At 38.6% G+C, this 25,336-nt stretch overlaps 2 protein-coding genes across 15 annotated transcripts in view; both read right to left on the reverse strand.

Annotated features, from left to right (window-relative positions):
- Nucleotides 1-64: 64 nt before the first annotated feature.
- LOC131993079 (sorting nexin-1-like) lies at nt 65-12,044 on the reverse strand. 2 transcript variants are annotated; one of them, XM_059358808.1, is made up of 15 exons: nt 11,918-12,044; nt 9,870-10,017; nt 8,207-8,340; nt 7,039-7,105; nt 6,818-6,861; nt 6,535-6,676; nt 6,367-6,445; nt 5,412-5,487; nt 5,198-5,311; nt 4,880-4,973; nt 4,510-4,715; nt 4,020-4,163; nt 2,744-2,824; nt 2,095-2,166; nt 65-1,273 (listed from the first exon to the last, which is right to left on the reverse strand). In XM_059358808.1, the coding sequence occupies exons 1-15, from the start codon at nt 12,035-12,037 to the stop codon at nt 1,223-1,225; spliced, it is 1,572 nt and encodes a 523-aa protein (XP_059214791.1). In that variant the 5' UTR covers nt 12,038-12,044; the 3' UTR covers nt 65-1,222. The 2 variants fall into 2 exon arrangements, with proteins under 2 accessions (XP_059214791.1, XP_059214784.1); XM_059358801.1 differs by having other exon boundaries at nt 3,981-4,163.
- Nucleotides 12,045-15,217: 3,173 nt separating this feature from the next.
- neo1a (neogenin 1a) overlaps nt 15,218-25,336 on the reverse strand; it is a 172,117-nt gene continuing 161,998 nt past the window's right edge. For 3 of the 13 annotated variants that reach the window (XM_059347765.1, XM_059347826.1, XM_059347809.1), the window contains exons 20-29: nt 24,940-25,134; nt 23,272-23,304; nt 22,961-23,029; nt 21,969-22,104; nt 21,579-21,823; nt 20,917-21,009; nt 20,393-20,563; nt 18,695-18,982; nt 18,105-18,241; nt 15,218-17,526 (exon numbers count right to left, since the gene is read on the reverse strand). In XM_059347765.1, coding sequence (XP_059203748.1) covers nt 17,374-17,526; nt 18,105-18,241; nt 18,695-18,982; nt 20,393-20,563; nt 20,917-21,009; nt 21,579-21,823; nt 21,969-22,104; nt 22,961-23,029; nt 23,272-23,304; nt 24,940-25,134 — 1,520 coding nt within the window. In that variant the 3' untranslated portion in view covers nt 15,218-17,373. The other 10 variants (XM_059347870.1, XM_059347818.1, XM_059347774.1 and 7 more) reach the window with 9 other exon arrangements.

Below are 25,336 nucleotides of genomic sequence, written 5' to 3' on the forward strand. Positions count from 1 at the left end.
CATCCATGCTACTGAACTGAAAAAGGAAATCCCACCCAATACAAGAAAAAAAGAAACCGGTGGCCAAAGTTTAACCAATCATATTTATTTTGTACATCTACCTGTTAAGGAAAATGTGTGTGCTAATGCAAAGTGGTTACAAAAATAAAGCACATTCTTACGTAAAGATGACATGACAGAAAAACTACACTTACAAATGCTGAATAAGAAAATAAGGGACCGTATCACTTGAATGTCTGTGCTTTTCTGTCATCAATAAACCAATTTATCAAAAAACATGGACGGTTACTAATAATAATACTTGACAGTGGTTTTATGATTCAATTCAAGTACTGTACATGTGTACATATGTGTCATTAATAATAGTCATTTACAGGCAGTAAACAATCTCTGCAGCAGTTCCAGATGAGTTACTTCGGGACACAAGACTTATAAAGTAATTAAAACTGTTGGATGAATATAATAAACATGATTCTAGCAAATACATCATTGTAGAAAACACCAACAAAGCAGTGATTGCATTTTATTAACCTGCACTCACCGTCACTTCACATTTTCTTTTATCATGTCGTAACAACTCTGACCAACCTTGTCAAATCTTTTGAGTTTTAATATGATTTCTATGATCTAATATGCGGTATGTGATACACTAACAATGTGCTAATACTCCTGGTAAATGACCTCAGTCATCAATAGTGGTATTTTATTTTAAAAACACAGCTTTTCCAACTGTATAATGCATTTTTAGTGCATCAAAATGTTATCTGACATGCATCCATCAATATAAGCTGTTAGACTGGAATGACTTATATACGTCTATCTTCTAATGTAAACTATAGACAATGTTATTATAGGGCAGTACCTCAGTGTTAACACTTTTATATACTGGTTTAAGCAAGAAACATAAATATATTGTTTATCCCACTGACAGTGAGTTTTACAAACACTACACCCTGGTTCCTCTCCTGCTTTAAACCATCTTTCAGTCAAGAAAATAAACAAGGAATAATGCAAAAAAAACGTTGTGTAAATGCGGTAGCTTGTTATATCAAAGAACTGTACAAGATAAGAGAATACACTATGATTAAAAAGACAAAAGAAAAAACAAAAAATGGATGGAAGTTTCTGGTGTGTTTCAAAAATTGTCCTCTCAGTTTGTGGTCAAGAGGTAAAAAGTGTTCAAAAAAGGCAGTTGGGGTCTTTAAAAAAGTCTCCCTCTTCATTAAGCTATCGCCTTCGCCTCGGGCAGGAAGGCCTCCCAAAACTTTACAAGCTGGAAAACAATCAAGAGGAGAAGAACAAAAAACAATTAAAATGTGTTGTGTCACTCAATGTCTTTCAATATTTAAAAAAAAATAGTAATTATAACCAAAATTTAACCCTCTGAACCCCAACAAGCTGTTTCAGGGCTTTTATTTGCTCTTTTTTACACTTCACTCACTTAGGCCTTGTTTTTCTCTGCAATATATTAAATATATATAAAATCAAGTCCTTCAGCTATATAGAATCAGCAACATTATGGCTAGAAGTGGGAACAACTCAAAAATGTCTTTTGTGCAGAATAGCAGTAATAATGACATAGAAAAATAGTGTCTCCACATGCCATACATATTAAACTTTTTGCATTTTTACAACCTCTCATGTCCTGTCCTCTCCTCTCAGCTCTGTGTAAACAGATTTTCAGTGAATATTTGTCACATGACCGTTCATCTCAGCAGAATCAATCATGGCTTCACAGTGTCGCTGAGGAGCAGAATTTCATGTTTTTTAACAGGATCTAGTTATTCAAAATGTTTTATTTTGGGCATGTTAGAATAAAGTGATTTTGACAAAAATATCACAATTTTAAGCTTTGTTTTAGAAGATATCGTAACCTACGATCATGACGACCATGTTATAACAGTTTCTTCCCTTCAACATTTCAACAGAATAGTGGGATTCAAAGCGTTAAAAGCCATTATCTTATTAACAGCAATAATAATTTTTTATTAAAAAAAAGGGCTTTATTAAAAAGTTTAAAGGATCACTTTAGTGTCGATAAATAAAGTTAAGTGTACATGATAAAAATGATACTTGAAATAGTTAAACGTTTACCCGTTGTTGAGACTGCAGCATTGCCTCCAAATATTTGACTATCTGGCTCTTGAAGTCCTTTGATTTTTCTTTCTGAAAAGACAAAAAAGGGTTGTCACGTCTCAAATTCTTTGCTGATGGAAAAGCCAGCTATAGTTGAGTTTCTGGCAGAATTTAACCAGCTTCCATGGTGCAAAAATCTACTTCTGAGTTTTTTGTGCCTGTGTTTCTTGTGATCTTTAAATGGAACAATTCTATGATATATTCAGCGACATATCATGTTCGCAAAAAAGGCATGAAAAACATTAGGAAAATAGAGAAAATGAAGTAAGAAGAACATGCACTTAAGAACCATTATTAACATTTTGTCAAGTTCCTTAATGAGTATTGTATTTTCTGCTGCTTATAAAGCTGATGGTGTCAGCCTCAGGCTTTGTTCATTGGGTGCTGTGCAAGATATTTCACTGCATTATGTCACACCTCACAGATTAAAGTTATAAACTCTTTTGAGAGATAGATTGCCGCGATTCCTGGATTAGATCTTTGCCCAGATATAAATAATAATCAACTTATTATTGAAAAGCCATACATGTCCATAAGTTCAAATTTAAAGAGCCTATAATAATAAGTAATAAGACTTTTTATAACTGCTATATGAACAGAAACCTACCTCAAACCTGAGAACCTCCTTGCGTAAAGTCATGCCAATCCTGTCGAAATCTCTCTCGTACTGAGTGACCCTCGCCTCCCACTGAGGACAAGAAAGAAAACAAACATAAAAAAGGACACTTTCATTGAAAATAAAGAAATGAAGGCACAAAATACTTCAACAGGTACATTCAGCAGGTGTACTGTTGTGATGGTGCTTCTACATAATTAAGACCTCTATCAAAATCTTTTTTTTTTTGCAGTTTTGCAGTCAGAAAACACTGCAACTGATGAGTATTTTTCAACATTTTCTTTTTTTTTTAATTGATTATTTAGTCTGTAACACATCAGAAAGTAGTGAAAAATGACCGTCACAAAGGCCATGGTTACTTTTTCAAATAACGTGTATGCCTCAAAGCCAAAATCCAATTTATAATCATATAAAAAGACTGACAAACAAATTCTCATATCTGAGAAGCTGGAACCAAGCAGATATTTAGCATTTTTACTTGATAAAGGTCTTCAACAATTAACACCCTTCTCTATTCTTATCACTGAAGATTTGCCTGTAAAAATGAACCAAAACAATAAATCAGACATAAATATGAAAATCTCCTTTAACAAAAGTTCAATCATTTGGGGTTTCAACTATAAGTCAGCTGGTTGGTAATAAAAGGATCTCATACTTCTTTTAAAACCACATGACTAACAACAATTGAGTTCTTCTGTTGTAACTTATGAGGTCAAACTGGTTCAATATGATCATCAGTCTGTTGTATTTGACATTTAAGACGATGTGAAAAGACTCACAGCTCCTCCTGGGTTGTTACATAACTCAGGGGGCCCGTGTTAATGTAAAGGTCTCTGAGGCTTGGTTCAACACCGCAGCACCTCACTGTGTGCCCTTTTTAACGGGAACTTCGCTCCGGGATGAGGGAAAGTTCCAGGTAAAGCTTGTGCTGCCACCGCAGGAACCAGGATCTGAATTAAGTTCTGAGGATGTTTTCCAGAGACACCAAAAAGGAGCTGCTCAAGGGGTATTACTTTCTGAAAGTGCAGGAACTTTCAGGAGGAAATACTCTATTGATTATGAACTATTTTTAGATGAGAGGGGACAATTTATCATTGTTTAATCACATTAAAAGTCAAGGGTTCATGACTTATTTTAAAAGAAGACAGAGACAGAAAGAGAGAAAGATTGTGCAAGCTGCAAGAACTTTAGAGTTCTTGGAAAAGTAGTCCTCAGACAAATAAATTACCAGGGACTTCTTGGAGGAAATTGGCGATGTGTCTGTTACCTCAGTGATCTCTTCCTTGGCTTGCTGCAGTTTGTCTGGCTTGTTGGCCCACAGCAGTTTGGCCTCAGCCTCTCTCTTCTTCTGGAGTGTGCTCTGAGCCTCCTGCCATCGCTGCCACGCCTTCACACGCTGGTCAAAACACCCCTGAAGACATCCAACACTTGATCAGTCCACTTACCAAACAGAGAACAGGTACCTGCAGTGAAACTGTGACCTGCCAGCGTAAAATGCTTATTAAAGGGTGCCTTTTAATGCCCAACTATCTTTATGTTGCTGACAAAAAGCAGAATTAAGAGCGAGAGAGTTGCACACAAATACTGCAAACCTGCAGAGATTAGTTTCATCTTCAGCATTAAAAACTGGCTACAGGTGTTCCTGCCTCCTTTCTTTTACTTAAAGGTACTGTCTTTATTATTGTCCTGTCATCAGGATCAATCTTATCTTAACTTCTTGCTACTGTAAATCTACTGTTCTGCAGCTGTGAGCTTACACGCAGAGCACCCAGCAGGCGGATGTAGTCGGCCAGCAGCTCTGCAAAGATGAAGAAGTCACTGGCTGCCTGCTCCTGATGCAGCTGCTCCATCTTGTCCTCCACCTCTGCCAGCTGGGACAGGGCCCTCGACAGAGCCGTGTTGTCCTCAGAGTTTCCCAACATGGCCATGCTTTTGGCAAATATAGCCGTGCTCCCACACAGCTCTGAATGTGGAAACAGAAAACGTATTCAGCCTGTTTATTTCACCTTAAAAGACCAGACAGCTGCACTGTACTCTTCTGTTTCCTCAGTTTGAAACAATTTGATTAAAAAAAAAAAAAAAAAATGGGCAGAGAGGGACGAGCGAAGGAAGGCAGATGTAGCTCACCCTTCCTGTGGTTGACCAGCGAGTCGACCACCGCCTGAAGCTTCCTCAGCTGCTGCTCCTCGTTCTCCACCTCCTGGAACTTGTCCTCAAACCACTGAAACACACAGCAAACATATCACTTTTGTCTTTTTATAAATCAAATGAAGGCATTTAAAATTTCAGTTCAACTTTTGTCCCTTCTAGTGGATATTTTTTTTGCAATTATTCTCCTGCCCCCACTGATGTATGAGAGTCTACCCAGCAAATAGACTTTTTTTAATTCTATGAAAAATCATAAAATGTATCTCCACATGCACACTTCCTCCTGAGTCCCCTTACAGTGTCAGATTCATTCATCTTGATGGTCATCTTGTTGACAGCGTCTGATGCTTTATTGATCATTTTGAGGAATCCAGCTCCACTCAGCGCCTGGGTGTTCACCGCTCTGGGCAGCTGAAAACACACAACCAGACACACAAACGGCTCAAAAGTCATTCTCAAGAATCTAAAGTCATTATCCAGACACAGCTACTACCAAACCTTTTGTACTCACCTCCTCTCTCTCCAAGAACTCACGCACGTCTGGGTCTTGTAGTAATGATGGGTGAGCCACTACTCTCTGAAGATACCTACAAAAAACAGAGTGGCAGCAAGATGAAGTTAAAGGTAGTGTGGCCCAAAAAACAATAGATAAAACATGCACACAAAAACACAGGCAGAGAGAGCTGCGTATAAGAAGAGTTGGTGTTGCTCCACCTTTGTAGGGGATGTGAATGGAAACAATCATTAGCATCTCCCAGATGTGCAGATCACCGTGGTGCTAAATGTTTGGGTGCTTTGAATGTTTAAATATAGCCATGCCACCTAATGCAGAGATTTTTCAGATTTTTTAAAATTATTCTACCTATTTCTATTCCATTTTCAGTTTCATAGCATAAGAGGTGCTTGTTTTTAAAGCCTGTTGTGACATTTTCCTTTGGGTAAAGAGGGCTGCATTAACTTCTGCATTAACTGCATCAAACCATCACTCCTAAACCGGTGTATGAACTGTACGGTGACTTTTGTGTACCGGAACACCCCTAGTGGAAATAAAAGGCATTTTTTGACCGGAGGATCTACTTCACAGATCTAAGAAGCCCTCTTTTTTTTACTGTGCCTGCAAGAACTAGGAAGAAACCAGAACGTCCCATTATGAGGGACTTTTTAAAGTATTTACTCTCCCAGCAGAAAAGGAAGCATGTGTGTATTAGTGTATGTAGATTGGTCGAACACAGCCAATGCAGCACCGGCAACCGGCACTTTTAAATGAAACCTTTTAGTCATGTAAACAGACCACACAAAACACAAACTACAGCTCATAATGAAAAAACTGGAAGAAAACATGGACACACGGACCGACAGTGAAGTCCAGGCTTTACTGGAATACACCTTTAGTTAAAAACTCCCTGTATGAATATTGCTCATCCTCTCATTAATGACATGATTGTATGACATGTGTGGACCCTTGCCTTTCCAGAGCTGCTCTTCTTCTCTCCACAAACTCGACTGATGACGGGTCGTCCATTCCCACCTTCACTTTGGTCATTCCTGTAGGTCCAAATGACACCAATGTCACCAAATGGACACAAGAAAGAGTGAAACACATAGACCTAAAAAAAAACAAAAAACCTACCCACCTACAACACTTTTCTCAGGCGGTGGAGGAATGAGGCAGCCGTGGAGCGTCTGCTTGACCGACAGCTTCTCATAAAGGCCGAGGAAGTCACTGTAACGCCTCCTCACAGAGAAGGTTTTACTTCTGAACATGGCCAAGGAGGTCTGAGAGTAGAGACAGGGACACAGACGTTTAAAAAAACTGCAAACCTAAAAACAGTACTGAAGATTTAAACATTAGAAGAGTTAGGTGACAATAAAAGAAATACATAAAATATACGTATCAACACAAACTTTACTACAGACCCTGGTGGATACTTTGTAGGCCACAAATGCATTCATGCCATCTCCTGGGAGGACAGAAACATTGGAGATACATTGAAGATGAACATTAATCAGGTTTAATGTGTCAGTGCATTTAAAGGTTGTTATAACTATCCAGATACTTCTCAGATAATAATAAATCTGAACTGAAAGTAACTGTCTCATAGTTTCAACAAACAGAAGTATGAAAAAAAGAGACTGACCAACTTTCTCAGGGTTGGTGACGGCAACGTCCACATCAAAACTATCTTTCTCTTCTTCCTCCTCCAGCTGAAATTAAAGAGAACAACAAACAGGCTTTAACAGGCACGATATTTGTTGGCATTACTAAAGCTGTTTCTAAGTTCCTAGGAAGCTCAGGTGTAGGGCTTTACGATTATGGCCAAATGATAATCACAATAATTTTGATCAATATTGTAATCAAGATTATTCATCATGTTAGGGATTTGTATTTTTGTATTTTTATTGCACTACTTTTAAACAAACGATAGGAACCGTTTTAGTGTGTGCACAGTGTCTGGTGCTTGTTGTAAACAAACAGAGATCGCCAAGTGAACATCTCACAGAGCTAACTGTTAGCCTATTAGCAATTTGCAGACTGGACGCTAAGGGGTTAACATTCCCTCCGGCTCTGCAGCTGGGAAAGACTGCTGCAGGAGGACTGTGCCAATTCAACTTGTGCTTACTCTTCCTAACGAGCCGCCGGCCCCCGCGGCTCATTAAGAAGAGTAAGAACGAGTCTCCAATAACACCAGAAAAAGTCGCTGGATTTGTTGCCAGTCGCTATTTTGAAAAATAGTTGCTAAGGGGGTCTGAAAAGTCGCTAAATATAGCAACAAAGTTGTTAAGTTGGCAACATTGCTTCGCTGGCTTTTACAAATGGCGCGTGTTGTTGTGGCGTCGAGTACTATGTCACATCCTGCTTAGCGTTTTATCCAATCAGCAACCAGGCTTTTTCCACGGGAGAAAAACGGCCCTGCTCTTCTACAGGGACAAAAAAGTCCTATCAAAAGACCGCTCAGGACAGCTCATATTGAAATTAGGGGCGTGAGACCCGCCTCATTCTGGGTATTGGGCTGTAGTGGAAACACCCTTTATGCTACAGTCCACGGAGTGACTTGAAGGTACTGCTGCAAAGTGTGCTCGCATGTTATTTATTTAGGCAGCTACATGAAACCTTAACTATGCGTTCGCCCCCTGTTGGTTGGTGGACTATTGGCGTAGAAAGTGCTTGATTACATATGCAGGAGAGCCCGCATTTTAAAATGGAAATATCGCCGAGGTTCAGGTTAATTTAATCGTGGCGGCCAAAATCGTGATCACGATTAAAATTTGATTAATTGTGCAGCTCTACTCAGGTGTGGCTCATACCTGCTCCAAGGAAGTGGGCTGCATAGCTGCGGGGCTCTGAGTGAAGGACGAGGCAGGACGAGGCCCAGAGGAGGCGGAGAGCTCCTCACGGGCAGAGCTGCCGGGCGTCTCTGTGCTCAGCTCCACATGAGCCTCTGGGGGAACAAAAGACAGGATCATGCACTATGCCTTACAATACAAACACATTTAACTTATCCAGAACAGCAGTTATTATTATTTCACTATAGAAAAGCTGCAGTTACTGGAACAAGCACATGACTAATATATTTTGACAACACCACAAAGTTGAAATAGATGACATGCAGGAATGTTTTTAGATTCACTCACTACATTAATTATATTAAACAGTAAAAGCAAGGTTAGACTTTTATTTTGTTAAATGAGACTGTTTGATAAACTCCTGCAGGCTGCTGACACGTGAGAGCAAGATTTCAGTCCTGATAATAACTATGGGTGGGTATCAAACCTCACAGCTGTTTGGGGATCAGACCTCCAATATATCCAAACAATCAAAAGATTTTCATTTAATTCTGGAAATTGGCATAAAATTAATTGACATTTTATTACCTTTTCCTGATAACTAAAAGTAAATTGAAAACCTTTTCTTATAGGAAGTTTCTCTATGAGTGTCTGTATTTCTGTTCTTGTGGACTGATGTCATTTGTAATTTCTTAGTGTGGTTATTTCTTGTTATTTTATTATACTGTCCATGTAATTTTCTGCTCTACATTTAATGTAGAGCCAAGGAGTTTACCTGTATACACTACAAATAAAACTGACTTGCTGCTTTTTTATCAGATAGTTTGATTTTAAACTAGAATTTAGCACAAAAAAATATAGCTTTAGGCAGGTTTTGTTCGGCTGTTAAAAAAAAAAAAAATCAACCTCAACTGGGTTTCATAATGTGGAAAGTGAGCAATGAGGAGAACAGTTGGTGCAGATTATCAAATTTTTCTGGAACCACTTACCAAGATAAGTGAAACATAATCTGTATCAGTGTGTAAAGTTGGCTTAAAGTGGTGCTGAGTGCTTTAGTATTAGACAGACTTATCCTGACTTTAAGTCCCAAGTATGCTTCAAGCTCCAAAAACACTGGATCCTACATTTCCCATAATGCACCTCCAAAATATGTTTCATTAGACCTCTCCTGCCTCGTAAACACCTGCATCTATCACACTTTAAGCCCACAGTTTGCAATTAAGGCTCACTTTTATTCTTTTGCAGGCTCCAAGTTAGAGCTAAAAGGTTTCATTTATTAGTTAGTCGACAGAAAATTAGCAAAACAATTAAGTCCTTTGCTCCTGCTTTCAAAATGTTACAATGGATTTGACCCTTTTTCTCTGTTTAATATCAGCCCAAACAAGTATTGCATTCACATTACTGATGTTATTTTGACAAAATGACAATTATTAATGGTTTAATCAATGGTCTGAGTAGTCTGTTGTTGCAGCCCAAGTTATGTGTTGAGAGTTTAGTATGCCATGTTATCTGTAAACTGCTCTTAATGTGTAAAATCAGAGGAATGCCGCTTTTGAGCTGCATTAAAATAGTCTAGCATGATTACGACTTAAAATAAACCACATCACAAGACTTTGAGCACTGCAAGATGAAAACTGAGTGGGTTACATTGGACAAAAATTGTTGTTAGAAAATGTCTCCTCACCAGCAAACAGGTCGTTTTCATCATCAGAGTGAACTCCGTTGGATTTGGCCGTCGTGCTGCTCGCCTCCTCCTCACTGAACAGATCTGGAGGCTCCTCATTGACGTTGTCCGGCTGAGAAACTCCTCGACTCACAGCCACGGGGTTACTCTGCACACAGGAAGGATGGGTTGTTATAAATCAGAAACAGAAATACAAAATTTTGTATTTCTATTTTTACTCTATTCTATACTTCTTCTATCACGGGTCAATACACAAACAGAAGGGATGGAAAGTTGCCATGTCTGCTTATTATAAGTGACTATAGGCTTGTTTTCCTGATACTGAAGCCTGTCCGATATGGGATTTTTGAGACCGATGACGATACTGATTATAGATGAGGAATATTCATCAATAACTGATATGGTGGCTGATATAGTAATTTTTTGAGCTGGAATGAAAATAGAACCTTTTTTTATGTGGATTGTGCACTGATTTTGTACCCAGCAAATGTACCCAGAGAGCTACGTTCTCAAACATAAAACTTAATTAAATAATATATAACAATGTAATTTATTATTATATAAACAATGTATTAACTGTTTGCCAATTCTATAACTGATAACTGAGAAAATGAATAATAAATTGTAATACAATAAACATCATTACTGTTTACTATCAGTCAATTGCTGAGTAAAAAAAAAAAAAGAGTTAAAAAGAATTGTGCCAAATAACGTTTTGCTGCATTATATATTGTGTAAAAAAAAGTTTTCATAATGGCACATATCAGACAGCATATACACCGATACTGATAAGTATATAATAGTAGTCGTGTGTCAGGACTGTTATAACGGTTTAGATAAGTAGGAGTAAGAAGTTTTGCAAGCTGGACAACAGCAAAGTCGAAATTTAACTCTTTTAACCCTTTGATGCACAACATGGGTCTAAAGTGAGTCCAAAGTTTTTATATTCTATATCTTTGAAATAAATTAATTTCATCATTCAGTATTGCAGGTTTTCCTCAAATAACTTGTTTTTGATATCATACATCCTATTTTTTTTCTTCTTACTTTTTCAATAAAAAGCCTTTTTTTTATCACTACGCTTCTAATGCACAAGGTCATTTTTGACCCATGTTTTGCATTAGAAGGTCTTTATATGTCGTAATCAATTCCCCAATCACCAATTTAAAACCTCACAAAGTATTGCAACTATTTTCTTCATAAAGTATGAAAGAAAAAATGGATATAATGATCTGTTGTAATAAAAACAAAATGATATTCAAACACACAGCCAGCATGAAATAACATGGGAAATGAATGAGGGTCATTTTTGACCAATGTTGTGCATTAGAAGGTGTTTATATGTTTTGCATCAAAGGGTTAAGAAAATAAAGATAACAAGGTGTTGAACAGGTGTCACAGTTAAACTGGTGACTGGCGCCTTTTATACCGAACCTACCGAACGAGCGTCTGTGGTTGTCGTAGTTACCGTTGAAAACAGCGAGAGAATATTATTTGTTTAGTTTTAAACTAATTATTATTATTATTATCATTGTCTCACGTACATGAACTATTCAGTCCGTAAAAGAGTTTTTTTCAAGATATATATTTTTTGTGCCTTTGCTATTGTCAGATTTTTTTTTTTTTAGATTTTAAGTACAGTAGTTGAATTCATTCATGACGACAATAAATTTGGGGGATGATTTCATAACTCTATTCTTGCTGAAACTCACCAATTAACAGGGTCACGAGTTAAGCCGTAACACTGGACATCAAAAATGTAGCATCTTTAAATCAACAATTAATCACAAAGGCCGGGAAATGCCAAAATCGGCGCTTAAACGTACTAGTTGTGAGTCAAAGCCGTGCTCAAACTAAGTTCGGCTAACTTTATGAATCAGTTTGCTTATTTATTTATATGAAATCTGACCTAATTTGTCGCCTGCTGTCAGTTAGCCTCCAGTTATTCTGGCTGCAGGTCAGATCAGATAAAGAGGCTGACTCCCTGTCTGCCTCACTTAATGCAGATAATACTCATCATAATTCACAAGAAAGAGCTGCAAACATACGTTACTGACGAAGATGTCCTCCCCCTCGTCGCTGTCCCCGTCTGCCATGTCAGACTGTCCGGCTCCCGGCTCCTCTGAGGCTGGGAAAGGAGGAGGAATCCGATCTGAGCTGGCCGCCATATTCCGTGTTGTGAGAGGGAGTGACGTAGACGGAAGTTGGAGGCGCGATAAAACGGCTGCAGCGACACCTGCTGGCCGGCCAACAGCACGACAGACAAAATACCATAATAACGTCACCCTGTGAAAATAATCGCCTAACTCATTTTTTCAAGTTTTTAATGAAACACCAAAAACTTCACCAAAAGTGTAACATATGACATTTATTGATCATTTCACTCAAAAAGGATGTAACAAAGGATGGCTATTGGCATAGTACTGTAATAACACTGTGTGTAAATTATGTAACTTAAGAGAAATGTGACTTAGGCAATTTTTTGAACATGCCTTTGTGACTTAAGCAAGATATGGTAACTCTTTATTTTGAAGGTGTCTAGATAAGAGTCACACAAACCTGTCAGAAACATGACATGACAAGTATCATGAGCATTAATGTTACTTCAAGGTGTCATTAATGTTCATGTTTATGACATGCTTATGTCACTCTTATGTAGACACTTTAGAATAAAGTGTTACCAATATTAATGTCAACAATAAAACACTGATAAACTAAACTGATAACTAAACAATCTCCCTCTAGCTCTTCTTTGCTGGTTTCTTATCTGATGCCTGTGAATGTGACAAATTGTCAAAGAAGTGATGATCTTAAAGGGGTAAAATCACATGATCTGATCAACTGAGGATGTAGGCGATTTTACCATAGGTGGCCGGCGTCATGAGGAGATGATTTCGGCAAAATAACAATTTTGACAAAAAATGACCTAGGCGATTATTTTAACAGTGTGACAATAATATATAATATAATCAGTCAATGGTACAGATGACTTAATTATCAGTGGTGGAAGATGTATTCAGATCCCTCATTTGAGTGAAATTACTCCACTACAAGTAAAATTCCTGCATTCAAAACTTACTTAAGTAAAAGTACAAAAGTATCAGCATCAAAATGTACTTAAAGTATCAAAAATAAAAGTACTTGTAATGCAGATTGTTTTATATATTCTAAATATATTATGAAATAATTTGTATTGATGCATTTATGTAAGCAGCGTTTTAATTTAATAAAGGTTAGATTCATTTCTTATGTGGTTTAATTCATAAAAATGTCTAATCGCTTTAAATTGATCATGTTATTCATGTTAAATCTCGACCTGAAGAGTAATTAAGCTGTCAGCTAAATGTAGTGGAGTAGAAGTATAAAGTTACTTAAAAACGAAAATATGTGTACTTCAAAATTGCATTATAGTGAAGTACTTGAGAAAATGTACTTGGTTACATTCCACCACTGCTTAGAATAGGTTCATTGATACCAACCAACTCACCTAGACCTCCGAGTACATGCCTGCTTTTAATGTGAAAAAGTTGATTCTCTAAAAAAATGTTTTATCTATATTTGCTCTGTCTCTTCATCTGCTGTAATACATTTACCTACCTGGAGATGAAGTGTTCTCCTTTAAAACAAAAAATTAAAAAAACCTCTGTAAAGCGTCAATCAATCGTTTTAAGGTCAGGCTATCATTTCTTAAAATAAGAACAACAATAATTAAAATAATGCAGGTATGCCACATTTGTAAGTGGGTTTGTATTAATATGAAAATCTTTTAATTAATATATTTTCAGAACCAAAAAAATCAGGAGGAGCTGAGCCATTTTGTTATGTTTGGCTTCAGAGACTCCAGCTGTTCTGTGAAGTTATAGATCTTATGAAACATCAAATAAATAGAAAACCTTTGAAACAGAGCTTAGGGTTTCTGGCACAACTTCACCTCGTTCAAAGGTGCATGTAGACAGTCTGAAGAGGTCAAAACTCCAGCAGAACACAGAACAACTTTATTGTAAGATAATAGTTATTTTATGTACTATGAGTGTTGCTGGGGTTTCGACTTCTTCAGAGTTCCAGTTAAATCCAGCGTTTTGAAACACACAGGGAAAACAGTATATTTAATTCCTTTCATTAATTACTGAACTTACCTTAATTTACAGACGGAATAAGTTTCTCTTCAACTTACCTGAAGTGACTGAACTGCTCAGAATGTAGAAAAACCTTCAATAATTTCAATAATCCAGATTAAATCGGAGCAAAGACACTATGTACTTCTGTCCATGGTTTTAGATTTACAATTTGTATGCAGGAGTCATCTGTAACAGTGAAGTTTAAATGGTGAGCTGTGGATAAAACCCCTCATATATACTTCATGCATGTGACTGTAATTATAACCATAAAACTGGAGCCTGTGAAGATTTTGCACAGCAGCACACTGATGTCCTGTGATTTCAGATCAGCCTATCAGAGTAGAGAGTAACTCGAGGTTATTTTCTAGATAAAAGATAAAAACATGAAAGCCTCAAACACTCTCCTGACACAACAGGACCATAAATGTTTCAGAATCGAGAAAGAAAATGTTTTTTATGTGCAGACGTGCAGAAACTGACTCATTTTTACTGTCAGTTGATCTTTACAACATTTGTTTCCAGAAATCTTTGTTTACTTACACTCAATTGTCTGTGTCAGCGTTTTTAAATGTCAGTGTTTATTCAAACGTGTTGCAGTTTAATTTAATATCACGCCACACTTTTTCTCAGCTGCATCCACTCGAAATTAACACCAACTATCAGCCAAATGCTGAGTGAGTCAGCTCCTTCAGTCACTCAGGCAGAACGCCAATTTTATGCTGGAGTTTTAGTTTCCTTTGAAACAGTTTATTTACCTAAAAATAATAATATATATATATATAAAAGTATATTTAACTCAATGAGGAGAAATATATATAATTTATTCTTTCTTTACCTTTTCCTACACTGATTTGGTTTTTAAATCTGTTTTGAAACCTGAGGATAATATGACTTTAGTTTTAATTTTCCTTTTTGATGCACATTGTGCTGATCTATTCATATACTGCTGGGTAGCCTAATTAATAACACATCATAATTTATCAATTGATTTATAATTTGTATTGATTATAAAAATCTTCAGAGTAACTAAATCTGCCAAATAAATGTAGTGGAGTAAAATGAAAATATTGTGGTGGAGTAAATGTATAAAGTAGCATATGTAAAACTGAAGTAAAGTATCTCAAATAGTTAAGGACAGTACTTGAGTGAATGTACTACAGTGATCAAGAAATAATATATTAATACCCGACAGACATCTTGAGGATGTTTGATGAAAAGAAGACGAGCAGAAACATTTACTTTGTTAGTATTCATAATAGTTTGTATACACAATGTATAGGAGCACCAATAAAAAAACATCTTTTTTTTCCAAACCTTTTTTGAACATTTTTTAAAAAGCCACAGATTTTTTTTCTACAGAAAGCAAAGAAAGCTCTGTACATGAACAAGCAACAACAGAATTCCCCATCATGAGCTGCGGAGCGAACAACTCGGCTGCTCAAATTCATATCATCTCTGAAGCAAAAAACAAAACAAAAAAATAAAACAAAAACATAAAAAACAAGACCAGCTGCCTGCTGCTTACCTAGGACACTACGTTACACAAACAGCTTTTGATATTTAAAACACAAGATATGTAAGAAATGTACTTTTCAAAAATTGTGAAAAAGTGCAATACAGGTTCAACTGTTTACAACTCAATAGATTATTTCCCAAATGGAGTCCGGTCCTTTTTCTCCCCCCTTTGTTTTCATGTTTTCCCCAAAACGTGTTCCTTGTTTGTATCCATAGTTAAAATCTCTTACAGTTATATTGACATTCATGACATGATGTACATTTATGAGAAACATGGTATTCACAAAAGTAGAGCAAATTACTATGATTGCAAATGACAAATTTTCTTTGGGTAAGAGGGTAATGAAAAACTAGTTTCTTAGATGATTTTTTTTCCTTTTTTTTTACATTGGATTTGTGTATAGAACAAGCTTCTTTTTCTTTTTTTTTCTTCATACAAAAACTACCATGTAAAAAAAAATCTGGGAGTCCCATTCAAAAGGCCAACATCTTTGCATCTTTTTTTAAAGATTTGTAAAAGAGCCGGGGGGGCGTTTCGATGACGAACAGCAGGAAACAAATAAAAACTGCAAACACTCTGCTGCTGCTGCTGCTGTGGGAAAATGCACACGTGGTTCAGCAGAAACCAAATATTGGCTTTTGGAAACGACACACACATTCAATTGAACTTCTCATATAAAAGATGACTCGTCTGTTGCAGGTGATTGATTGATTGATTGGGTGCCATGTGATTTTTTTTTAATTTTTAGTAGGGGTGGGGGTCAGCAGCGCCCTGAGTCCTCGGTACCCCTGACCTGTGAGGAGATGCTGTCAAGTCCCCCACAGAGTGACAGCAGAGAGCCGAGACGTCTTGACTGTCCAACATACAAACACGTTGGTAAGGCTTTTAAAACGGAGCTCCCACGACAAACAAACAGACTGAGAAAGAAGACGTTTTAATGTACAAAGGGGGGCGACACAATGCCGGAGAAGAATGTACTGTAAAACACACCGGGCTTCTCTCCCCTTTTGATATGAAAAACTGAGCTTCAGGACTCGTTAATCCCACTTTCATCCCAAATAATAACAATGAAACAACGGGAAACATCAAAAGAATGAGGCAGTTAAAAAAAAAAACACAACATACTGTATGTACATGTTTTATAAGGATATGTGTGTAAAAAAATAATACAATAACATAGAAAATAATAAAAAGTCATGGCACAATATATGACACAAAGGGGTAAAACAGAAAAAAATGACCATGAAATATGTCGGCTTGTAAAGGGGGGAGGGGCTGATATCCAATGTTCACTTCACTGAAACGGCCCAATAGATATACAAAATGCACAAAGAAAACACGAATCAAACAAACACTGTGTGTAGACTGCGCCGCATGAGCACCAACATCAAAACCAGCATATTTTTGGACTTTCTCCTTTTGACTTGACATTGAATCAACCGTCTTCTCGAGCGAACGTTTCGCCAGCGAGAAAGAAAAAACCTACCGTACGTGTTTTTGCTGAGGAAAAAATTCACAATCTTCCGGTTGAAAGCGACCAATGTTTTAAAGTTCATTGTCTCTGAGAATGGTTCTTCATTAAAAAGATGAAGCGCGTCACTTTTTCTTCCCTCTCATGGCAATCTCCTTCCTGAGACTGAGCAAGGTAAGCCGAAAAAAGTTCCTAAGTTTCAGTCTGGAGTTTGTTTGTTTTTTTTGTTTTCTCTGCAGGGGGATGTGAGAGTTTTCTTGGGCACAAGAAGCCATTTAGTGTCCACCAGCTTCTGGCTCCCATGGTTCATTTTTGGGTGTGTTTGACTTTAGAGTGTGTGTCTTTCTGCGTGTACGTGTGGATGACAGAGAAAGTGTGTGTGCAGGTGTGTGTGCATGCTCATGGCGCTGTGGTGATGGCGTTCAGGTCCTTCATGAGGCCCTCGAGGTGGGCCATCTCCTCGGTCAGCTCGTCCGGCTCGTAGCTCTGAGGGAGAGGAACAGGGTTACTGCGAGGGGCGGGGGAGGGGCAGGGGGGGAGGGAGGCAAGCACCTGGAAGGAGGGAGGGGGGGGGGGGGGGGGGGGAGGAGAAGAGAGGAAAGGAGAGGAGGAGAGGGTCAGTCTTTCACAGAGGACGGGGGAGTCGTATGGGTGGGGTGAGGCGAGCTGGGAGGATGGGTCAATGGGACTGAAGCGTCAAAAAGAAAAAAAAGAGGCAGCAGACGAAAGCAAAACATCCAAAAAAGGAAGGTGATATCAACAAATGGTCAACAGCCAAGTCGAGGATTAAATGGTATAAAATAAAATCATTCAGGTTATGGGTGGTGTTAAGATCAGTTGTTAGAAGTTAAATGAATTAGAATGCAGCCGACAACGCCACAAAAATATGGTGAGATTGAAGTTTGGAAAGAATAAAAAGAGAGAAAGAACAAACAGAAAATGTGGTTAAAACCAACGTCCAGTGAAAGGTAAACTTTATAATCCAGTGCCCAAAGAAAACATGGATTTGGAAGGAATGTGTGATCGATATATATATATATATTTAAAATACTAAATATGAAATATTCACCACCATAAGGCAGAATCAGCCTGCACTGCTACAAGCAGCCAGTGTGGGGCGCTATACTCACGCTGTCTACGTCTTCCAGCATCTTGCTGGTCTCCGGCACATCAGGGGCGTTGGGCACAGTGACGACCATCGGTGTTCGTGTCCTTCCTAGTGTTCCAATAGAGGCTGTTTTAACAACGTGTGGGTGAGTGGGAGGCCCTGAACGTGACAGACATACAAACACACGACAGTCAGTGAAGGCAACACATGACGTCTAAATGAAGAACTGCTTTCTGCAAAGCCCCTTTCATACACACACAAACACACATGCACCCTGAACTAATCTAGGAGGAGCTGTGTGCGGGAACACAAATGTCAGAACCAGTTGGACATTAAACAGACTTCATGATGTCTGAATGTGTGAGCAGGTCGCTGTCTGGAGAAGTGAGCGTGGATGACTTTTGTATGATGTTGCCAGAGCAAAACCAAAACAATACAAACAACTGAGGGTGAAGAAGGAGGCTCAAGTGGAGAATATATTTGTAATGTAATTTGTAACAAACTATTAATTCTACACCAGTTTATTTTATTTGAGATTCCTGGCCACAGTCAATGTGTGTGTGTGTGTGTGTGTGTGTGTGTGTGTGTGTGTGTATGTGTGTTTCTGCTCACCGGTCTGAGCGAGCAGCGGCGTGCTGGGCAGGGCAGGCGACTCGTACGTTGGATGGCCGGTGGCGGGGATCGCAGGTACGGCGAAGCTCTTGAGCGGGTGGGCGTGGGCGTGCGGGTGGGCCGAGCGGTGGGGGGGCAGGTTGCTGGAGTAGCTGGGCTCTTCTTCTGTGGTGGAGGAGCCGTGGTAGCTGCCCTCGGGGTCGGCCATGATCTCCGAGGGGCAGGAGGCCTGGGAGGAGGCGGTGGCTGGAGGGAGGGGCTCCGAACTTGGGGTGTTCCTCACCGACTCTGGAGACGGAGACGGATCAGTCAACAGGCTTCATACAGTCTTTTAAATATATTCAGTAATTCTGCGTTACAGAATATAATCATGTTTATATTCATGAAACCTGGAAACTTTCAACATAAACATTGTAATATGCGAAGCAGATTCTCTCTCTTTTACAGGTTTCTTTCACTAGATGCGACAAGAGTACAAGGTGCTGCAGCTGAAAAGATGAGCTGATAATCAATTATTCCAGAAAATTAACAGAAAATGATCCACAAATTTGATAATTAAGTAATTTTTTAAGCAAAAAAAGCACAAAATTAGTTTGTTACAGCTTCTCCAAGGTGAAAATGTGCACATGTTCTTTGTATTCTCTGATAGTAGCAAGAAAATGTTGTGATTTCAAAAACAAAACAAGCTATTTCAATACACTAACATGGACATTTTTTCCTAAATTAATTCTAAATTCAGAGCGAATGATTGACTAATAATACAAAAAAAACAGCTTCATATAATCTTTATACAAATTTAGTGAAATAACTTAAGTGTATTACTGGTGAATATGTTGAGTCATTTTTAATATCAGCCTTGTAAGATTTTAAGTTGCTTCACTATTTTTTTTTTTACAAGTTTCTTTCTCTATATGCAATAACAGCACAATGCACTTCAGCTTTTTAAGCAAAAAGACAAGAATAAATAGGTTACAGCTTCTCAAATGTGAAAATATGTAAGTTGTATTTGTACTCTGTGATAATAAACTTAATATTTGTAACTTATGGACAAAACAGGCTATTAAAATATGTAAACTTGGGCTCTGGTAAATTGTTTTGGGACTTTTTTTTCTGACATTATTCAGAGCAAGCAATTGACTGAAACTACACCAGGCAGATTGATTGTTAACACAAATAAAACCAGCTTCATCCAGTGTTTATGCAACTAATGAACTGTATTACCGATGTATATGTTAATCCTTGATATACAGGGAATCTCAAACATGTAAGATTGGAAGTGCCTTTTTGCAGGTTTCTTTCACTATATGCAACAAGAGTACAATGAACTAGAGCTAAAATGCTGAAATCTGTTTACTTTATAAACTACAAAGTGAATAAGCAATAATAACAATAATGCAAACTTGTTGTCAACTGAACAATCAACAGTTGAGCCAGTGCAAAAAGTTTAAACCTCTGCATGTCTGACAGCATCCTGATGGTGAAGCTGAGTTTATTTTGGTAAAAGTTGAGGCGAGAAGAGTAAAAGAAGGCCGGAGGTCAGAGAAGAGAGGTCAGTGACACTTTGAAGTAATAAAGTATGAATGTAGCAACATGACAACAGCGTGTGAATGAATGAGCAAATGACAAATCAATGAATGAGAATGATCAGGTCTGACTGTCCTCCTGTGTGCTGCTGTCCAGCAGGTGGCAGTGTCTCACCTGCAGAGTCCACCCTGTCTAGATGGGAGATGGGGGTGGCACAGGCGTGCGGGCGTGGGTGCCCGCTGCCCTGGTGGTAGAGGTAGCTGCGTGTTGGCGACGCCAGGCTGCCCATGTGATAATGGTGGTGATGGTTATCGAGGGAATGGATGGGATGAGCACTAATCACAGCTGTGAATGGAAATGGACGTGGATACACACACACACACACACACACACACACACACACACACACACACGCACACAAAAACAAAGAGGATGAGATGTTTAACCGGCTGTAATAATGATGAATGAAGTGGAAGTATTGTTATTGTACATGCAGTTTTCTGCAATAAACACATTTTTAGTCACTAAATTCATAAAAACAAACAATAAAAATGAACATATTAAAGGTAACATGAGAGGAATTTGTTGTTTTGTCTATATTTTTTAAGTTTAGGTGAATATTTTACAAATCAGCTGCGGATTATCACTCACTTCTCACTCTCTCACACACACACACACACACACACACACACACTTACGCTGAGGCGGCTGCGCGTCAAAAGGCATCATCATTTTAGGCCTCATCCCTCGTCGGCCTGCTAGTGTTGACATGCTGTCCTCTGACTCGTGGCCTAAAAGGTACGGTGGAAACCAGCCAATCAGAAAGAGCCACTACCCTACTGATCTTTTGGTAAATGATCACTCTGTAGACCTCGGGATCCTTAATCAATTTTGCATCATTGGGTTTTGATTGCATTTCTAAATGTCACTGTCACACTCAGCATTCTTTTACTATGAACTAATTATATAAAGTGGATAAGGTGCACTTGCAGAAAGTTGTTATAAGTGGCAGTGTGTGCTCGCAGCACTGTGATTGTGACAAGTAATGGACATTATGTATGAAAAGCATGAAATGTTTGCATGATAACCACAAAAGCACACACAGTATTGACTTGAGAAACAAAATAATCTCTCCGACACTCCTGCAGTCTTCCCCCTGGAAGTAAACCTGAGGGTATTAACACATTTCCTGCCTGTAAAAGAAACAAGTTGTACTTTTCGTGTCAGCCAGCCAAACTCAAGAAGAAGTTTGCTCAGTGTAATTATGCATGTAAGCTCAGGCAGCAAGGGGTGACATTTCACTTTGATCTCTTTTCCATAACATCAAATTTAAGTCTTCCACCCTTTGGGCAAGACTGACCGCGGTAGGAGTTGCGCCGCTGCTGCAGGTGGGGGTTGCTATCCAGGCCGCTATCAGCCGGTGTGATGTCCTGCGAGGTGCGGGGGATGGGCGTCTCGGTCATGACGGGGTTGGGATCCGGAGATTTGTCCATGGGTTTGAGTTCCAGCCTCTCGTGGTGAATCCAAAGATCAGGTGGCTTCAGGTCTTTGGAGTTTCCCTTGTATTTGTGGGAGCCATTTGAGGACTTTGAGGCGGCTCGTTTTCTGCAGGAGAGAAGAGTAAAAGAGTGATCGCATTTGTAGGAAGACGTACAAGAAAGAAAAGACACAGGAGATGTAGAGCAGTAAAAACAGAGTTGGAGAGACAAAACAAGGGGGAGAAAGGTAAAAGTGTGACCGAGCTTTTTACTTTTTCTGGTGGGACGTGGTTCGCCGTGTGCACAGGAAGGCTCCGACCACCACCACGATGATGGTGAACGCTCCCACTGAGATGATGATGACAATAACCAGGATGTGACCTTCACTGCCTCCCACCCCTGATTTACCTCGAGAGGAGAAAGACTGGATTAGACGAGACATATTTATAAATACCTCTTTTTAAAAGACACTGGTGAGTCACTGACGGGGGAACATGCCACTTCTTAAAAACAGCAAAAAAATGTAGGCACAAATTCAGAATCGCAGATATAAAAATGCACTGTCAAGAGAAAAGGGACTCTTTTCCAACCTTGAGGAAACAATCAGATCATGATTTTAGCTGCTGAAGTGTCTCACTGACTATGTTGACATGCACAAAATATTCCAGTTTTTGCCCTTATCCCGAAAAAGACAACTAGGCTGTTTACATGGCTAATGAATATTATTGTTCCACTAATATTCCCTTTTACACGCAGCCGTGCATTCAAGGATTTTCACAGTTTTTCTTTCATTCCTTCAACCACCTTTTTGAAGGGTCAGTGCTGCAATATTTCACCCTGGTCTTCTAAAAAATAACATTCCCATGCAACTAAACTTCTTTGCCAATTAAGTTTTGAGGGAAACATATTTTCTATCTTAAATATGTTTCTGATCAAAGCGTGGATGGATGGGTCAAATAAATACAGGGCTTTGACCCAGGCGACGACTGTTTGCGTCCCGTGTGAAACCAAAAGTCAATGTTTAATTATTTATGTATCAGATCGATTATTTTAACCCAAACCCTGATGTTTTACTGAACCTTACCAAGTAGTTTTGTTGCCTAAATCTAACCAAACTGCAGCTGTTTTTTATGTTTTGATGACCCCTATCAAATCTGGAATATTGTCACATTGAGAATAATAGTGGAATATTGGTGTACATGTAAATATAGTCATGATATTTGAACAGAACTCTTAAAGAAGGTGTGTGAGAGGAAAATCTTACCAACTGCAGTTCCAGGGTCCTGGGGATGGTGATTGCCTGGAGGGCCCGGCTTCGGTGGAAGATTTGAGGCTGATTTAAAACAGGAAAATATATTTTACTGAAACTCTCCTCAAGTGTTTTCCACTGCCTCTTTTACTGTCATCATTATTCCTTTGTCAAACCTCCATGCACACACATTACAATCTGAACATTTCTACAAGCACAAACAGATTTTGCCGGTCATGCAGCCCAGAAGATGGTAATCTTTAGAAAGAGAGATTCACGAGGTGCAGAGTCAGCAGTGAAAGATAAAGTGTGGAGGGGGAGTTTACCTTGGTCATTAGCCATTTTGTCAGAGGACTCAGCTTAACAGGCCAAAGGAGAGCAGGGAGGGAGAGACAATAAAAAGCAAAAAACAGGTTAGCTGAAAAGAGCAGCGTGGGAGACAGAAATGAAGCGAGAGATGGGGGTTGTGAAGAGGAGGAAAGAGGCAAACTAGAAGAATAAGAACCAAACAGCAAGAGTGTACTAAAGACACAGCCAGGCTGTCATTAAAGAGCAAAGCATCTCAGAAGAAATTATGAAAAATGTATCCTACAAACAGTGCAATACATACAAGATTCACTGATTTACAGTACTTTTCTAAACATCCCTTGAGTAAAAATGTCCTCAAAAAGGATGCAGAGGTGTCAAAAACATTCAGATAAAGAAAGTTACTGCTGCAATCTTGGTAATCTGAAAATGTTCCAACATTTGAAATGTAGCTCAGGGAGCTGGGGAACGTTTTACACCTGGAGGAAATTAGGTACATTTTGAAGTTTTTTCAATAATCTAAAATACTTCAAGTTTACTGTCAGCGATACTCTGTTTATGTGCTCTTCAGTGTATGTCATGTGTAAAATATATATCTGCAACACCCTTTGTATCCACCATCTTTTGTGTTTATGTATTTATTCCTTTATTATGAAAAAAACATGAACACACACACACAAGGAAACATTCAGGGTGTTTGCAGCATCAACAAACTCAACCTGAAAGAGTTGGGTGCAAATCTGCTGACCAGACTCCGCAGTAACTCGGTCATCTCCAACTAATCGACAGGGCATGAGAAACTTCCCTGTCTCAGCTCTCAAGAGACTTTCTCACCACAACTTCATCAGGAGAGTTTCTCTGAAGTGTTAACTTGAAAAAGATGCTGCATTCACCAGCTTCTTGGATGCTCCTATTTCCCAAGTTGGTAAGTCATTCTTTCAACTTCAGTGTCTTTATGAGTTTTAAGTCGTAAAGATGTGTTGTGTTTTAATTTAATTTAATTTAATTTAAACAACCCGTTTATTCCCTAAAACCATAAAAATGTGAATTTTTGCTGATCTAGGTCACTCTATGTGGACAGAAACTAACGGCTATAACCTGATACCGAATAAAAATCACATGGGGAGAGCAAAAAAACTGATACGGGAAGTAATAAAAGATTTTTGTGTAAAATGACAACAACTCTGCAACGCATGAACCAAAATTTAGTTTGTTTAGAGTTGTTTCGACTTATTTTTTGGATTATTCCGACATCTCATGAATGCAGCTTTAATTCAGTCTCCTACATTCCTGGAAGATTATTTTGTTATACAAAGCTTGTATTTGTAAATTCTACCTTGCTTGGTGTTTAGGCATCTGATAAGACTTTGAATGCATCAATCTGTTACAACACAACACGTCCCCATAAGTGCAGCCCCCTGCACTGGTGGTCGGGATTCAGTTTGAAACAAAGTAGTTATTGCATGGATGACGTTTCAGCAGACACGGAGCAAAATTAGTGTTCAATTGAAGTTGCGTTTTAGCTCCTATATAGTTCACCAACTCTTGAGATTAACAGACAGCTCTTTAAGTGCAAGGATGAATTATATACTGTCACATATTACATTATTTTCCAAAAGGGTGGATGCAATTTAATTTAACCACTACTCTTTGTTGTGCTCCCATCTCATCTTGTTTTCCAAACTTACTCTTTGGGGTGCGGAAGTGTACGGCCTCAGACATGGGGCCCATGCCCTTTGAGTTTCGGGCCTGGATCTTGAAGTAGTAGGTGGTGTCCAGAGTCAGCTCCTGGATCTGGTGGGTCAGGCGGTTGCCCACCACCGGTTCAATAACCCAGTCGTGGACCTCAGCGTTTACATCTGTACTGTAGTAGATGATGTAACCTGCAGCAGGAGAGGGATGAATCCGTTAAGATTCAGCAGATTCAAAGCTGTGCAAAATAAGATCAACTGCAATGTTTCTGTGCTATTTTAAGTTAGTTAAACTACACAGTCAGAGTCATGTACCACAATTTTTATTTGGTTTATAATTCACTGCATTACATTTCCTTTTAGTAAAAACATTTAAGGCTGCCTTTCGGTGGGC

This window comes from Centropristis striata, chromosome 2 (genome assembly GCF_030273125.1).
Source record: "Centropristis striata isolate RG_2023a ecotype Rhode Island chromosome 2, C.striata_1.0, whole genome shotgun sequence".
Classification (NCBI taxonomy): Eukaryota; Metazoa; Chordata; class Actinopteri; order Perciformes; family Serranidae; genus Centropristis; species Centropristis striata.

Bases quoted from the DNA above. Each gene is read 5' to 3' on its own strand.
- LOC131993079 (XM_059358801.1), bottom strand. From the start codon at position 12,037: ATGGCGGCCAGCTCAGATCGGATTCCTCCTCCTTTCCCAGCCTCAGAG. The intron at 6,677-6,817 runs GTCTGTAGTAAA...CTCTACTCTCAG, and splicing joins CCTACAAAGTATCCACCAGG to ACCTCCTTGGCCATGTTCAG. The intron at 6,446-6,534 runs GTGGGTAGGTTT...TTGGACCTACAG, and splicing joins GCCTGAGAAAAGTGTTGTAG to GAATGACCAAAGTGAAGGTG.